The sequence below is a fragment of the Spea bombifrons genome, chromosome 7, assembly GCF_027358695.1.
Source record: "Spea bombifrons isolate aSpeBom1 chromosome 7, aSpeBom1.2.pri, whole genome shotgun sequence".
Lineage (NCBI taxonomy): Eukaryota > Metazoa > Chordata > Amphibia > Anura > Pelobatidae > Spea > Spea bombifrons.
The window spans coordinates 44,491,352-44,508,106 of NC_071093.1; the positions used below are offsets into that span (position 1 = coordinate 44,491,352).

At 48.0% G+C, this 16,755-nt stretch overlaps 2 protein-coding genes across 3 annotated transcripts; one reads left to right on the top strand and one right to left on the bottom strand.

Moving 5' to 3' along the window:
- Positions 1-2,814: 2,814 nt before the first annotated feature.
- On the bottom strand, positions 2,815-6,894 carry SMCR8 (SMCR8-C9orf72 complex subunit). Its single transcript, XM_053471511.1, has 2 exons — positions 4,453-6,894; positions 2,815-3,301 (listed from the first exon to the last, which is right to left on the bottom strand). Exons 1-2 carry the CDS (start codon positions 6,795-6,797, stop codon positions 2,857-2,859), a joined length of 2,790 nt encoding a protein of 929 aa, XP_053327486.1. The 5' UTR covers positions 6,798-6,894; the 3' UTR covers positions 2,815-2,856.
- Positions 6,895-7,171: 277 nt separating this feature from the next.
- TOP3A (DNA topoisomerase III alpha) lies at positions 7,172-16,685 on the top strand. Of its 2 annotated transcripts, none has more exons than XM_053471879.1 (20): positions 7,172-7,323; positions 8,309-8,596; positions 8,850-8,909; positions 9,039-9,112; positions 9,882-9,957; positions 10,165-10,273; positions 10,654-10,797; positions 10,969-11,139; positions 11,547-11,647; positions 11,745-11,819; positions 12,211-12,293; positions 12,677-12,884; positions 13,280-13,465; positions 13,880-14,009; positions 14,121-14,234; positions 14,320-14,485; positions 14,788-14,931; positions 15,079-15,201; positions 15,602-16,317; positions 16,417-16,685. In XM_053471879.1, the coding sequence occupies exons 2-20, from the start codon at positions 8,405-8,407 to the stop codon at positions 16,599-16,601; spliced, it is 3,057 nt and encodes a 1,018-aa protein (XP_053327854.1). In that variant the 5' UTR covers positions 7,172-7,323; positions 8,309-8,404; the 3' UTR covers positions 16,602-16,685. The 2 variants fall into 2 exon arrangements, with proteins under 2 accessions (XP_053327854.1, XP_053327855.1); XM_053471880.1 differs by having other exon boundaries at positions 7,173-7,253.
- Positions 16,686-16,755: the final 70 nt, after the last annotated feature.

Sequence of the window (16,755 nt, forward strand, 5' to 3'; positions counted from 1 at the left end):
GAAGCATTTATATCATTCTAGTGAGATGAGCCAATGCCCCCCAGCACTGACCAGTGGCAGCTTAGTCAATTTGGTGCGTAAACAGGAAAAAAAAAAAAAAAAAAAAAAAAAGCCCATTCTAGCACCATTGCAGCGGATACTACCCCCTGGAGAGGGTGGTGGTTAAGTGGCACAGCTTCCCAGCAGAAGTGAAGTTGATCCGGGTGCAGAACTGATCTGTTTAAATGTCTAATCACCTGGTCATTTTTGGAAGAAAATGTGTCTTGCTACAGCTGAAAAATGTCTGAGCTGGCCCTTGGCCCTGCATACATGATTCAGTCCAGGTATCTTTCTTAGTATCACCCTGTAGAGGTCTAAGTTACTTAAAAAAAGTAGCACAAAGGCCCAATTCTAGTGGACTTGTGTTCTTACTGTTCACAAGTTTGGGGTCACTCAGCTGGAAAACAAGGACATTTCTGGCTGTAACATAATTTGCAAAAGGTTTGGTAACCATCAACGTAAACTTGGATCAGAGAACACAACGTGCCATTAGAACACAGGAGTGATGGGAGTGATAAAGGGCCATTGGAACACAGGAGTGATGGGAGTGATAAAGGGCCATTGGAACACAGGAGTGATGGGAGTGATAAAGGGCCATTGGGACACAGGAGTGATAAAGGGCCTATGAAGAGATTCCATTAAAATACAATAGTCATTTACAACATTAACCCTGTTTGTGCTGGATTTCTGATCCATGTCATGTTATTTTAATGGACAGAATGTGGTTTTCTTTTTAACCAATAAAAAGAAATTTCTAAGTGACCCCTAACTTTTGAACGGTAGTGTATGAGTCTCGGCACTAACCACTTTCTTAAAGGAAACGAGGCAGAACATAGCCATCGGTCACGCTTACTCTGCCTGGTTTTGAACGTATTTTACCCTTTGGGCCAGGAATCTGTATGAGCGCCTCAGCCTCACGCAGGGTCGGGTGCAGTGACGGCCGCGAACACAGAGAGAAGCTTTATCAAAGGCGATAACGGGCAGTAGATTCATCGTTCAAACTAGAATTCTAAATAAAATGTATTTTTTGTTAAACGTCTGCAAATGAGTTTGGGATCAAAACAGTAGATTAAGAGGGGGGGGGGGAATAAAAAAATCCCAAATGGTGCAAATCCAGCTCGCGTCTCTATTCCGGAAATCGCACGGAGAGGAAAGAACAGACGCTTGTTAAATCCGGGCCTCGGCTGCTATTTGGGACACTTGGCAGGAGTCGTCAAGAAAGGGAACACGAGAACGAGATGTCATTTCTATTCATATAACAGAACAAATCATACGGGAAACAATTAGTGCAAAATACACATTCATATCACAGACAGGGGGTCAAAGCTTGGCGTCCGGCTAATCGCTATACTCCGTGACCCCAAAAGCCAAAATATTCGGAACAAAAAATATGAAACGAAGGCGGCCGGGGGCCTTGCGTGCATCCTCAACGCTGTAAACATGGCATATTGGGATCAAACATAACTCGCCAGGACTGGAGAAATTAAATACGAACAAATAACGTGCATTAAATGCCAGAAGTTCTAACGTATTCGCCGCGGCTCGCTGAGCTTCGATGAATATATAACGTCGCGGCGGCTAAACGGAAGGAGAATTGCATGTAAGAGACCTCGTCGCTTTGCTTGTTCCTTGAGAACCAAGTTTAGTTTATGGCTTTCTAGTTTTCTAAGCTGCTTCCCTGTCCCGCTGGGCCACGCACGTTAATCATTACGTGGAACCAAATCTTAATTCTCGAGGCTTAATTTGCCATCCGCCGATGAGACGAACGCTATGAGCATTGACTCATTTTACAGGATTGGGGGGGGCACCGGTAACACGCAGGGGGTATGGAGGGCAGATCACTAAATATTGGCAATTTACATAAATGCCTGATTAGGCTCAGTGCAAAAGAGTGCTAACCCCCCCCCAGCATGGCATCAAAGAGCCAGGAAAAAGGTCTTTGCAGGTTAAATGGAAAATGCGAAATATTCTGTAAACGCGACGCCCCGGCGGATGGTTTTACCCCAGGATCAAGTTTATGGGATACTTTATTGAATTATTCCTCCAGGCTCGGGGGCCGATAAGCACACGGTTAATGCGCTACTTTGGCACGCGGCCTTTTCGGTGATTTCGACTCATGACTCCTAGTATCAGGATTGTTAAAGCTGGTAAGGAGCACAGTGATGGACTTCCGAGGGTCAAGGAGATTTCTTTGGCTGGTTATATCGATATTATCGATGCTTAAAACCTACAAAGCGGAAACAGAAACAACCACCTCGGGCTATCGGCACAATACAGCTCCCAAGATCCCCTCCGAAGCGTCTATTCACTAAAGGGAGAGGTTACAGGAGAGTTTGGCCTCAACTCGCTTCAAGAGGTTGATCCCGAAACTCTCAAGGGTTAAATCTCTTTAGTGAATAAACCCCCTAAAAGGAGATGGTGAACAAGTCTTACATAGGCTGGGAACCGCAGACCATCAACCGCTGGACTCGGGACCCTGGTAACGGAGACATTTTTAAGAACATTAATATTTCGACTTTCCTTCTATAACAGAGCGTATTATCGGGTGATTTCGGACTCTCCCTGCGCCCCGAAACTAAACAGCGGCAGGTGCTGCTCAGCAGACCCGTCTTCTTTTCAGTAGTACGGCACGTTCTGACATCGAGTCGGGAAAGAAAATACATATAACACACCAAACAGAACACGCCATAGACTTTCTCAATACTATCCCCCGGCCCAAGGTGCGAGACTTTTCATGCTTCTTAGTTTTTGGGGGGGGGTTTTTACATCCTCGAGGCTCTCCGTGGGAAGGAACGTCCGACTGCGGCATCCCAGAGTTCAGATTTTATATAAAAAACTAGGGATATAGTCAAACCTGAGCACCGGGAGAAGCTGCGTCCCCGTCTCCCGTAGATAATGCATTTTGAGAAGCTCCGAGAGGTACTCCACTATTTTGCTGTCCTCCGGGGCGAGTCCGAGCAGCTGCTGGAGAAAAGCGTTCCTCCGCCGGGCGATCGACTCCTCGCTTTCCTTGTCGCGGATCGGAAGGTGGACGTGGTGGCAGAAGGTGAAGAGGAAGGCTTTGGAGCAGAGCTGGGTCAGCATGCTCTGGACGTGCATGTAGTACGTGCTGCCCTTCCGGATCTGAGTGCGGTGGTCGGCCATGCGATGGAGGAGCGAGCCCTTATAGACGGGACAGCGTAGGGTTTTGTTGTCCGCGTCCAAGATGCTGGTGTACCGGCTGTAGCGATGCAGGATGTGGGCGCCAGACGGAGAAAGTCCTCTATGGTAAAAACAATTTAAAAAATCATATACTGTATAAATGTAAAAATAAAAAGACTTAATTCAAACAAATAACCAGAATGAAAAGTCTCCCAGGGACATGTATGCCTGTACCGGGGAACTCTCCGGAGGAACCCCCGGGTTGCGGCGTTGCCCCCCACTTCCTATCCAAACATTGCATGCGGGACCCCCCCCGACGCAACCCGCATCCTGAAAAGGGAAGACTGAGTAGCTGAAGGAATCTATCACTTTTTATTAAAAATGATGCCGTTTTGTTATTTGTACTCTTCCTTTACAGGAGATCGAACAACATGCGCGCACAGAACCCCAACGCGCTTCTCCCCAGAAGCTAAGAATCGGAAAAGAAAAATAGTAAAAAAAAAAAAAAACCTGACAATTAAAAAGTACTTTTTGCGTACATGTTTAGGATTTTACCATAATTGTCTAAATTAGAAACACTTGTAAGTGGGAACCTGACCGTTCTCAAAACCTTTTGATGGCTCTCGTGTTGGGCTGAAACTCACCCCAGCCAGCACCAAAAGTGAATCAGGAACGCGTCGCACACAGAAATTAAGGGAATTTCTTCTTTGTTTCATTTCCCTTTTCTCACTCAATAACCTCCCCGCTTGCTTTTCGTTTCGCACGATGTTTACTCAAAGCTTCACCTACTAAGGCTTTATCTTGCTGTATTGCTGTTACCGGCACAATGTTTGGCCGCCGACGTGAAACGCTCACCTGTCTACAAAATGTAAATTTCCACAAATATAGGCTATTGGCACATATAGAATGTAGCAATTATATACTATAGAACCCCTCCCTTTTAATTCAATGAGCGAATTCCCTGTAATTATTCGTCAAACAGGAGTATCGCTGACCTACATATAGGAGGATAAACATAAGCTGGGTGTTGCAAATACTTTAAATACTTTCCCAACATATAGATTTAATATACGTTAATGGAGGTGATTTCAGATCTATACCCATAGTAAGAGATCGTCGACGGATGATAAACGTAAACAGCCCACGATGTTTTTCGAGGGGAAGTGACATTCATACACCCTTTTCCGATTGTAAGATGAATGAACACATTCACAGACCGATCGCGCAAACGTTTCACATAGAAAGGCTTCTGTTTTACACCAAATACTTTACCTCTGAAGTCCAATCAGCTTCCACTTTTGGAAGTCCGTTATGTGCAGCGGGGACGTGACCCACGGCTTTACCGGTTTGGCATCGTGTCCACAATTAGGGACAAATATAGACAAAGCAGTCACCAGCCTTTTCACAAAGGCCTCCTCTTCTCCCAGAACCACGAGAGTCCTCCCGCTCAGAAGAGAATATATGGCGGGATGGGCGAAGGGGTACTGCCTGATAAACATTAGCGCGTTCTGCCCGGCTTTCCTCTTGTGCCGTTCGGTGACGCCGATAACAGGAGGCGGGGAAGGGGTTCTATCCGAACAAGTGGACGCGCTGCTCCTATGACTTGCAGAATCCGAATGCTCTTCGAGAGCCATTCGTTTGGCTTCCCTGATACTTAGTAAATGACCGGACTCTGGCTCAGGTGTGGACAGTCCGCTTTCATTAGGAAGATTCCCAACCTCGTCCACCGATAGCTTCACCTGAAAACCTCCATCCGAGGGTCTGCATGGCTGTGGCGGGACACTAACCACAACGTCACCTCCGCCGGTCTCCAGAGATAGGCCTTCCGCTTCCGCCACGATGTCCGAATTATCTGAACCGATGCAGCAAGCCGGGTCTACTGGAAAGTCATCGAGATGAGCTTGGACCTTCTCAACGGGAGTAGAACTGCAAGGTGGATCTCCACCTTCCTCATCTAAATACGGCTCCTCTTCATTGATAACAATTTGGTAAGCGGCTCTGAAATCCTCGGGTATGACCGTCTCGGACGTACACATGCTAAGCACCTCGATGCTGTCCTCGCTAATGGTTCTCCTGCCGGCCGCTTTCCTCCTCGGCGGCTGCGGACTAGAATTCAGCCTAATGCACGGCTGGCTTTCTGAATGAACGACCAACGAGGTGGACCTTTCCGTCCGCAAAACCTCGATGCTTTCACCGCTGCTCACGCTCCCTTTCATATCCACATCAAGGCATTCTGCGTTCTCCCCGCTGTCACAGACACCATGGTCGGGTTCTTCCGCGTGACTATCTCCGGTAAACAGGTCTGGCTCGATTTTAATAGGGACGGACTCCACGCTCGACTTGTACGTCTCCAAACTCGTGGCGGGTTTGAGGCTTTCGGGCTCCTCTAAGAACCCGGAATTTTGCAAACTTTGAGAAACATCAAGCTTATCAACGTAATGCTTGGCGGACGCCTTCGCGTTCCACATCGACACATCTTCGAATAAAAAGTTCGTAATTGTTTGCTGCTCTAGAAGTGCTTTATCAAGGTGACTCATGAGTATATAACTCACGTCGCCCCTGTATCTCTTCTCTACGCTGGTTAGCAAGTCCACCGTCTGCGTAAAGAAATAAATATCGACAAGTTCCTCTAAGGTTTTCATTTTTTTATCGAAGCATTTGGCCGATTTGGCTTTTATGAACTTGGGAGTGTAGGACGGTCTCAACGGAAACACAGTCTCCCCTCGCGAGGGGTTCAGCTCGGGTTCGGAAGCCGGTAACGGCTCCTGAGACTCATCGGTAACCGGCGCGTCGTGCGAACACTCTGGCACGTATGGTTGGAAGTCACTGGCGTTCAGCTTTCTGTACGGGTAGGACTGTATTTGTCTCAATAAGTCCCGATGCTCGATGATTGACTTCTCCACGTTGGCGAGTTCGTTGGCTTTCTCGATGGCCTGAGTGGTGTAGAAACCCTTGTCGTCCGTCTTCATCTGTTCTTCCAAATGAGCCTGGAGCACGGATCTGGTGTAATCCAGATCTTTAAGCTTCTTCTCCAGCTCGTTGGCAAACGCCTTCCGGTTCCCCGTCTTCAGGCAGTCGGACGCCTTGGAGAAGTCATTAGAAAGCTCCAGAAACTGCTGCATGATCTTCTCTTCATCGGTGGAGATGTAAGCCATGCAGAAGGGCCTGACGAAGCCCCGCGCCTCCAGGTCGTACAGCGTCAGATGGTGGACGTAGGCAAATGCCCCTTCCTTAGAGTCCCCGAGGACCACCTTGGAGTCCTCCACAAAGTTCAGCTTGGGATAAGAGGAGCCAGGCGGGTGGCCGACGAAGGAGGCTTGGTAGTCCACCGACATGATGCGCAAGGAAAAATAGTTCAGGTCGAAGACGCCTTGGACCCTCTGGTCGTCGGGGATGGTTAGTAAGGGCTGGGGCCCAACCTGCTCAGAGAACTCGGAGATGAGGATGAAGTCCCTGCTGAATTTGGCTCCCGAGAGCCTGGACCAGGGGCTGCTGTCTGGGTCAGTGAAAGGGAAGAGTGGTACCGAGTATTCCTCGGGCAGCCCCGGCGAGCTCTGCAACTGCTCCTCATACTCTTCCTCCCTGGTAAAAGCCACCAGATCCGGGGATCCAATCATCCTCCCAGTCGGGAAATCCTTAGCTCTCTTTACCAGACCCAATGCACCTAGCGATCTCTCGAAAAACACCTCACAGGGAGGAAGCCATCTTGGAAGATGGAACACGTGACCTCTTGTTGACGTCACGCCCCGTCCCTGAAACAGGCGACCACTGCGAAATATACGACGAACACCTCAGGAGAATAAAACCGAGAACTCCCGGGAGCCGGTACTCCCGAACACTTGTAAGGTTTACCCCGAGAGGCGGTCGCTACTGGGAAAACAGCGGAGCAATGCATGACGGGAGTTGTAGTTCGACTTGTTGCTTGGATCACATGACTCACTGTTCAGCCTCAGCAGCCGCTGACTGTCTACGGAAGCCGAGGAAGCTCGGACGGCGTAGGGAAGCAACACACTCTGCGCGGGAAAAGGGAGTTAATACTTTGTATCGCTCTATGCCATGTGTCACAGCAGCAGGTATTATACCCGGTAGAGCTGCGGACCGGAGGGTACCGTGATCACTACAACCAGAGGGGGGATAATTAAGGTATATCAGTGATAAATCGATTCTATCTGTGATCCGAGCTGGGCTGTCGTAGGGCTTGGGGGTATCTGTCACATGCTGCCCCCCCCGTTTCCTGTGACTTTAAATATTCAGAAGAGGGGTTAATGCCGGGGGTCTGATGCTTTGAGATCAGCATGCCAGGGGCCACATCCCAATAATAATAATAATAATAATTACTGTTGTTATTGTCACCAGGTGTTGGTGCAGGTAGTAAATATGAGGGTCTCCTATCTTTTGCCTTCTTTTTTTTTCTCCTTCCACTGGGGGAAAATGCTAAATGTGGAGCAATCACCATGGCAACTAATAGAATGTTGCCCCTAACTGCTTCTCATTCAGCACTTTGCCTCACAGCTGCCCCCTAACCCCAACCCCCAGGCAGTTTTGAATTTGATCTTAACTTATCATCATGTTTCCGGAACACATTAACCCTTTATTTTATTGCCAAGTAAATATAATATGTAAAATGACCCAAAATCTGGTGCAGCTGTTACGACATGTAGATTTATTGAACGCCAACCTATATATGTGTGTCTCAATCTATAAAGGGGATGATCGTTATAATTAATATTATTTATTATAAATGTATTTAATTTATTATTATCAATCGTAATAACTATAGAAGCGAAAACACGGAATGGGTTAATAAGACGTAAATACGAGCCTGTCGTGTGGAGCTGTCATTCTTTACTCCGTGATGGAGCGATCACGCCTGTATACTCGCAGCATACGTGTTAAAGTCCCGGTTTATGAGACAATAAGGAATCTTCCGTAGAAATTAATAACGAAGCTCGCCGGTGATACGCTGCGTTAACGATTTTTTTGATTTTTCTGTTATTTATTTTTATTTTTTTAATTGTAGATTTTTATTTTTTTTTCTTCACTATAGATCCAGTGTTATTCTAGTCTAGTGGATCTGCTTATGTTGCGCTGATATAACTAACGGATCTCTATTGACTTCTATCCGTAGGCGACCTTTGACCTTCCCGGCCGGACTGACTCCGTGAGCGAGTCTGCGCATGGACATGATTATTCCTGGTGCCGAGAATGCCGCTCGCTGCCGGGGATGATTTTTCAGACGGGTATCTCTGCGTTTAGTAAGCTCAGGATTGCTGCGCGTTCTCTGATTCGCTTGTGCTCCACGGGGCCCGCAGACATGACCCTGAGGGGCCCGGTCCAGAAGGTTCTGTGCGTCGCCGAGAAGAATGATGCGGCTAAGGGGGTCGCGGATATCATGTCCAACAGCAGGATGAGACGGGTGAGCAGCCTTTATGTTTTACATGTGATATTGAAACCGATACTAACATTGGCCACTGAATTAAAAAAAAAATACATAATTAAATTATAATTTATTTTAAAAAAATTAAATTAAAAATTTCTAAAAAAAAAAAAAAAAATATTTAAAAAAATATATAATATAGAATATATAAAAATGTTATAAAATGTATTCTTTATTATAATTTCTGTTCTGCCGACAGCTTGGTAAATTTTTTTTTTTTTCTCTGATCCAGAGAGAAGGTTATTCCAAGTTCAACAAGATATACGAATATGAATATAATTTGTTTGGAAGGGTAAGAGAATTATTGCGAGCTGACGGGAGTGCGAGACGTCGTGTTCTCGAGCGCTTGCGGGTTCCAGGTGTTCCGTGTTCCGCGTCCGGCAGCCTCGCGGAGATTAATCCGTGTTTTGCTGTTCTGCAGGACGTCGCCGTGGTGATGACCTCCGTGTCGGGACATTTGCTGGCGCTCGACTTCCAGAGTCATCTGAAAAAATGGTTGGTATGAAGCAGACGGAGCCAGAAAAACACTTTATCTAATTTATGATGCTTTATAAGGAAATATCCAGAGATCCTGAAGTCATGTTTTTTTGAACTACTGTTCATAAATTTGGGGTCATTCAGCTATTTTTATGGAAAACAAGGAAATTTCTGGTTTCTAATCATCAATTAGCCTTTTAAACTTAAACTTGGATCAGCGAACACAACGTTCCATTAGAACACAGGAGTGATGGGAGTGATAAAGGGCCGTTGGAACACAGGAGTGATGGGAGTGATAAAGGGCCATTGGAACACAGGAGTGATGGGAGTGATAAAGGGCCATTGGAACACAAGAGTGATGGGAGTGATAAAGGGCCATTGGAACACAGGAGTGATGGGAGTGATAAAGGGCCATTGGAACACAGGAGTGATGGGAGTGATAAAGGGCCATTGGAACACAGGAGTGATGGGAGTGATAAAGGGCCACTGGAACACAGGAGTGATGGGAGTGATAAAGGGCCATTGGAACACAGGAGTCATGGGAGTGATAAAGGGCCATTGGAACACAGGAGTGATGGGAGTGATAAAGGGCCATTGGAACACAGGAGTGATGGGAGTGATAAAGGGCCATTGGAACACAGGAGTGATGGGAGTGATAAAGGGCCATTGGAACACAGGAGTGATGGGAGTGATAAAGGGCCATTGGAACACAGGCGTTGTCTTCTTGCTGCTTTTATCTGCCATTACTGTAGAGGGCGCTGTTCTGTATACGTGTTTCTTGTTTTAGGCACAGCTGTAACCCCGTGTCGCTGTTTGATGCTGAAGTTGAGAAGTATTGCCCTGATGACTTTGTTAACATAAAGGTACGGCCAGACAAGGCAGGAACACTGTATATAGCGCTGGGGGGTTATATTACTTTATATTGCGCTGGGGGGTTATTACTGGATATTGTTTTCCATGGGACTCTCTTAGTAAACTGTGAGCTCGAGCGCTTGCTTTGAGTTCCTTACAATACCAGCACATGGCTGCGGATCTCATGGTGACCGAAGCTCCTGCGTCTCTAATTTCAGAGGACTCTGGAACGTGAGGTTCGGCAGTGCCAGGCGCTTATCATATGGACAGATTGTGACAGAGAGGGAGAGAATATCGGCTTTGAGATCATACATGTGTGCAAAGCAGGTATGCAGCTGGGCGAGTGCGTATAAGTGTACTGGTGTAAGGGGGTGATAGATAAGTGGAATTGCCTGCCAGCAGAAGTGGTAGAGGGTAATACAGTGAGGGTATTAAACATGCATGGGATAGACATACGGCTCCTGAATCTAAGACGAGACCAACGACTGATTAAGGTTTGAGTCTTTACAGGGGGAGAAACGGGCGACTAGACGGGGGCCGATTGGGGCCAATCTGCTGGCAGGTTCTACTTTTCTACCCAATTTTAGTGTGTTGTTCTGCCAAATTCCCTTTAAAACCATATAGGGGGAATTACGTTTATTTATGGGGTTATTTATATTTTTCCGCTCACATTTTCTCTTCCTACGTTTTTATTATTTTCTTTGCAGTGAAACCAAACCTGCAGGTGTTCAGGGCTCGGTTTTCGGAGATCACCCCCCGTTCGATCCGAATGGCCTGCGAGAACCTGGTGCAGCCCGACCAGAACGTCAGCGATGCCGTGGACGTCAGGATGGAGCTTGACCTCCGGATAGGTGGGCGACCATCGCTGCCCTCGTAGGACGTCATTCCTCTGCCTCCAGTGTTTGAGACTCCCGGAGCTCCGAGGACTCCTTTTGGGTCATTTAACCGTGTTTCGCTCGGAGTCTCGTGGAGTCCCGTAGGTCCGCGGGGGGTTATTGAAGTCCGTCTCGTGTCTCGCTCAGGTGCCGCCTTCACCCGATTCCAGACTCTTCGCCTCCAGAAGATCTTCCCCTCGGTGCTCTCCAACCAGCTCATCAGCTACGGCAGCTGCCAGTTCCCCACGCTGGGGTTCGTGGTGGAGAGATTTAAGGCGATTCAGGCCTTTATCCCGGAAACCTTCTACAAGATCAAAGGTAGAAGCGACAACGCGTGACGTTCAAAAACTACCCATGAGCCGTAAGAGGCCATTTATTTATTTATTATCGTGCGCTCATATACCGGGAATCGATACGCCATTTTTAGTGTTCTCCATGCGCAAGATGGTCAAACTAATTATAAGGCAGTATTGTATATGGATCTCTGTCGTTGTTACAGATACCTAGACGTCCTAAAATAAAGGATCTTTATTTTATAAATTATCTTTTTTTTTTTTCCTGGTCAAAAAGTACATTCTCGATAACGTTGTCCAGAGTTTCTATTGTTCGCGGAGAGTCGGCGTATGTTCTGAAAGCTGCCGCTTCTCTTTGTTCCAACGTATCCATGAAACGTTTTATATCTTTGTGCTCTGCTAACCCCCGTGCCGTCGCTTTGTGTCCACCAGTGACTCACGAGCACGAAGACGGGAATGTGGATTTCAGCTGGAAGCGGAACCGTCTCTTTAATCACACGGCCTGCCTGGTTCTCTACCAGATCTGCATGGAGGTACGGGCTCTGACACTGCACACGACGCCAAACCGGGTCGGATGAGACGGTGAATCTCAGCGCATGTTTATTAAGAAATATCTTGATGCGTTTCTAGAATCCAACGGCGACCGTGGTGGAAGTGGGAAGCAAACCTAAGAGCAAGTGGAGGCCGGTGGCCCTTGACACCGTGGTAAGTGCCATGGGGGGGCCTTGTGAGCTGTCGGCATTTCTCCATCCATTTCTCTAGTGGCTTAGAGCAAGTCTGTCGCTTACAAAGAATTGAGTTGGAGACGTCTACAGTAGTTGTGACATCACCCTCGATCCTAATTTGCAAATCCTTAGCGAAGGGCCGTTAATTTGCATATGAGGTCATCATAATGGTAGTGCGTGCAGATCTACGGTTTCTCCTTTTCTTCTTTCTTCTTCCTTTACAAATCGCCCCAAATTGGTGATGGTGGTTCCCCCGTGAGGTTGTCCCTCTCAGTAGTAGAGGGGTTAATGACACATTATTGGGACAAAGGAAGAACGAGGGCTCTCCAATTTACTATTAACTTCTTCCAATTGTTTTTCCGTCCGTCCAGGAGCTGGAAAAGCTGGCTTCTCGCAAACTGAAAATCTCAGCCAAGGAGACCATGAAGGTCGCTGAAAAGCTCTACACGCAAGGGTAACGCTCTCCTCTTACACGTTATTCTATAATTTCAATAATGTTATAAATATTTAATATTAAAGATCTATTGAAAAATGGATGACAGCCAATTAGATTGGGGGGGGAAATAAATAGCACAGTAGGCAAAACGGCCAATGATGTGCCAAGCCGTGGTCACATGGGGCTTCTGGCTTTAAAGGGATTAAAGACCTTATGGGTACGCCAGCTTCGAACACCCTTACACCCGCACGTGGCAGATTGATATTGTCGGTAGGTACCTGGCGATGTGTTCTAGGTAGGTAGAGCTGGAAACCCATACGTTTTTGCGGGGTGTCCCTTAGCCCCCCGTTCTCTCAAATCTCAAGCCGCTGAATTTCACGAATCCCCGTCTTGCTTTTCAGTTACATCAGTTACCCCCGTACCGAGACGAACATTTTCCCGAAGGACCTGAACCTGACGTCTCTCGTCGAGCAGCAGACCCAGGACTCTCAGTGGGGGAACTTCGCTCAGCGCATTCTGGATAGGGGTGGGCCGACTCCTCGCAATGGAACCAAATCAGATCAGGCTCACCCTCCCATTCACCCCACTAAATACGCTGGGAATTTACAGGTGGGCAAGCGCGTTCATCCTCATCAGGCCTTACGGCGAGGGTGAAACTCAACAAATGGGAGTCTGATTGCTCTACAGAGAGGCAGTAAATAGGAGAGGCTGTTTGCACCATGCAGGGTACTGGGTCCCTTTATTGTTGTTACTATATTTTCTTTGACAAAGGCTTATTATTTTCAAAGTTCACTCATCTCTTAGGGAGTATGTAATGTGATAGCGGTCCTTACTAACTTGCTGTTTTCAGTATGTGAATTATTATTCCTCCCCATTAAGTTATCGCTAGTTCAGGGAGAAGGGAGAGAACTTCAGGACAGGAAGCCGAGCGGATAATTCTGGCTCTGCCACAGGCTGCTTCTGAAGTAATCTGAACAGGACCTGACTTTTATTTTCCCGCGCAGGGGAATGAACAGCGTATCTACGAGTTCATAGTGCGCCACTTCCTCGCTTGCTGCTCGCAGGATGCCCAGGGCCAGGAGACCACCGTAGAAATCGACATCGCGGCGGAGCGGTTTGTAGCTCATGGGCTGATGATCATTGCCAGGAACTATCTTGATGTTTATCCGTATGACAAATGGAACACTAAGGTGATTAATAGGGTGGGAAAAAAAGTGTATAAATATATATTAACCCCTAAACAACCAATGACGTGCCATGCACGACACGGAAAAACAGACACTTACGGACCAGTGATGGCATTAAACGGGGAAAAAAACAGCTAATCACGAGCACCGCAAAAGTGTTAAAACAGCCATGGTCACGAAGGGTACTTAAGGGGTTAAAAATGTCCTGTTTATTTACATTTTAGTACAGTCATACCGTTTCTCTTTAAGTTTGGATGCTTGTTATCCCCAAACCTCTGAAAAAAATTATTATTTATGTCGCTTTGTGTCCTTTCAGAGTATTGAGTATTAGAATGTTAGACGTTCAGATTTTTAGTAGAATCCAGATTTTTTAACGTTGTGGTGTTTCAGTGTTCCATCCTCTTTCTGGTGTTCTAGATCATTCCGGTGTACGAGATGGGGTCCACGTTTCAGCCAACCACAGTGGAGATGGTGGATGGAGAGACGAGCCCCCCGCAGCTTCTAACAGAGGCCGATCTCATCTCTCTGATGGAGAAGCACGGGATCGGTAAGTCGCTGGTCCTGTCGGTCTTCAGACTCTCGCCTCTGTTCCTCGTTGGCACTGGAAAAACTTTCATTTGAAGCCTTTAATGCCTAAGTTTCCGTGCCCCCTTCGCAGGTACTGATGCCACACACGCCGAGCACATTGAGACCATCAAATCGCGCATGTATGTAGGGCTCACGGCAGAGCAAAGGTTCCTCCCCGGAGAGCTGGGAATGGGCCTGGTGGAAGGTGAAGCAACGCATTGTGAACGTGGTGGAATGTATGGATCGACAATACGTTTCCGCTCATTAAATAATCTCTTACCCGTCTGTAGGTTACGATTCCATGGGCTTCGAGATGTCCAAGCCAGACCTGCGTGCCGAGCTGGAGTCTGATCTGAAACTGGTCAGCGAAGGGAGAAAGGACAAATTCACCGTCCTTAGGCAGCAAGTTCAGAAGTATAAGCAGGTCTTCGTAGAGGCGGTTGAAAAGGCTAACAGGTAGGTTCCTGCGTATTGTCACCGCTTGAGAAGAATGGTGGGTCGATGATCCCAAGTCCTCCCTCATCTTATGTCGGTGGGAATTGGATAGAAGCTTGGACATCGCAGGCGGGAGGATAGACAGCAAGGGAATGGGCAGAGATTTATGCCTCTTGGCTGGTATTTACCAAAGAACCAGATCTTGGCCATAACCCTTAGACCTTTGAGTGCAAACCAGTTGTGAAGAGTAGTTTGAGCATCTCCAGTGTTTGTAAACCAGTTGTATTGATAATTAACCCCTTTCCTCTCTTGCTCTTTGTCAGGCTGGATCAAGCCCTGTCTCAGTACTTTGGACAGGCGGCACAGCTGGTGGAGCAGCAGGAGATCTACGCGGAGACCCCGCTACCCGTGCGGAAATGCCCCCAATGCTCCCGGGACATGGTCCTGAAAACCAAAAGAGATGGAGGGTCGGTCACCTGACATGCTGTGCCATGGCAATCCTGAAATCCCTTTATCTACCCTAAATCTCAGGGTCTTAACCCATCGGAGATATTATATCTGTGAACGCCTGCGCGACTCCCGTAATGTGATCTAATCATTCCGGCTCTTCGTAGGTTCTTCATATCATGCGTCGGGTACCCAAGCTGTAAGTCGGCCATCTGGTTCCCCAGTTCGGTCCTCGAGGTTTCACGGGATGATAGTGTTTGCAGCGTCTGCCGGCCTCATCCTGTCCACAGGTGAGTTACGGTCGAGATCCTTTGTTTTAGGACGTCTAGGTATCTGTAACAATCGTTTGAGGAACTTTCTAACTAATAAAATATCACTTATTACTAAAAGGGAAACTTTGTAGCCGATGATAAGAACCCTTTTCTCTTTAGTCTGTGAGCAGGGAGTATGGGGATCATGGAAAGGGACCTCGGCCATAAAGTCCTTGGTCTTCCTCGCTGGGACCGAGAATAAGAATGTCCCTGTTTAGGGCAACTTCATCTTTTAACCCCTTCATGACAAAGCTTGTACATGTGCTGGCTCACAATGCATTGTTTTAAATGGGTTTAAGGACGACCCATTGTCCTTAAGGGGTTAAACTATGAGAAGGGGCTGGCTGTGTGTCACGGATGACCTGTTTTGCCCTTGCAGGCTGAAGATGAAGTTTAAGAGGGGCAGTGTCCCTCCCCTCATGCCCCTGGAGTTCGTTGGCTGCATTGGCGGCTGCGATGAGACGCTGAGAGAGATTCTGGACCTGAAATATCTAAACGGTGGAAGCAGAGGGTCCCGGGCCGACCCGCCGGGGGCTAACCACGTGCAGGTGAATCCGACCGGCAACCGCACGGGGAACAGCCGAGGCGGGCAGAGCAGGCAGCTGCCAGCCAGGAGGGAAAGGAACTCTGTTACGGTGACACCTGCTGCCCCAAGACGGCCACCTGACCCCAGCCCCAGCAGCGGGGGCAACGAAGTGGTCTGTAACTGCGGTGTAACTGCCGTCCAGCTCACCGTACGGAAGGAGGGACCCAATCAGGGTCGCCCGTTCTACAAGTGCGACGGAGGAGCTTGCAACTTCTTCCTGTGGGCTGACGAAGAGGGGGGAGCGAGTAGAGGTGCGCCGGCGGGACCATCTTCCGGGGGGCGTCCGTCTGGCGCGTTCAGCAGCCCCATGGCGGCCGGTGACGGCTTCAGGTCTGGAGGGACCGCCGGCGATTCAGGAGGAGAGGCTACCTGTATGTGCAATCAGGCGGCGGTCACCCGCACCGTGCTGAAGGATGGAGCCAACAAAGGGCGACAGTTCCATACGTGCGCCAAACCCCGGGAGCAGCAGTGCGGCTTCTTCCAGTGGGCCGACGAGAACGTTGCTCCAGGTGAGCCCCCGGGTGATGAGGTTTGAGGAACCGTTCATTTATTTATTTTATAGTTCCAGCTTTCTGATGGGATTTTTTTGCTCACACCTTCTCTTTCAGGTCCTTCCACCAGCTTCCCCAACGCATTTGGAGGCTCAGCAAACCCACAGAGAGGATCGGGGGCAAAAAATAAGCGGCCGGACTACGGTTCATCAGACAGGGGTCCCACTGCTAAGAAACAGAGGACGTGCGGAATTTGTCATCAGCCCGGACACAATCGGACCAACTGCCCCCAAAACAGATGACGGAGGAGGGGGGGGTCTCCGTGAAGGGCGGCCATCTTTTTGTGTAGTAGTTTTCTGTACATAAATCAGACTTTAAGCCCCGCTTTTAAATCTCGCTTTATTTTTTTATAGATATTTCCCCTTATTGGTCGTACAACACGGGGTTTGTATAGAT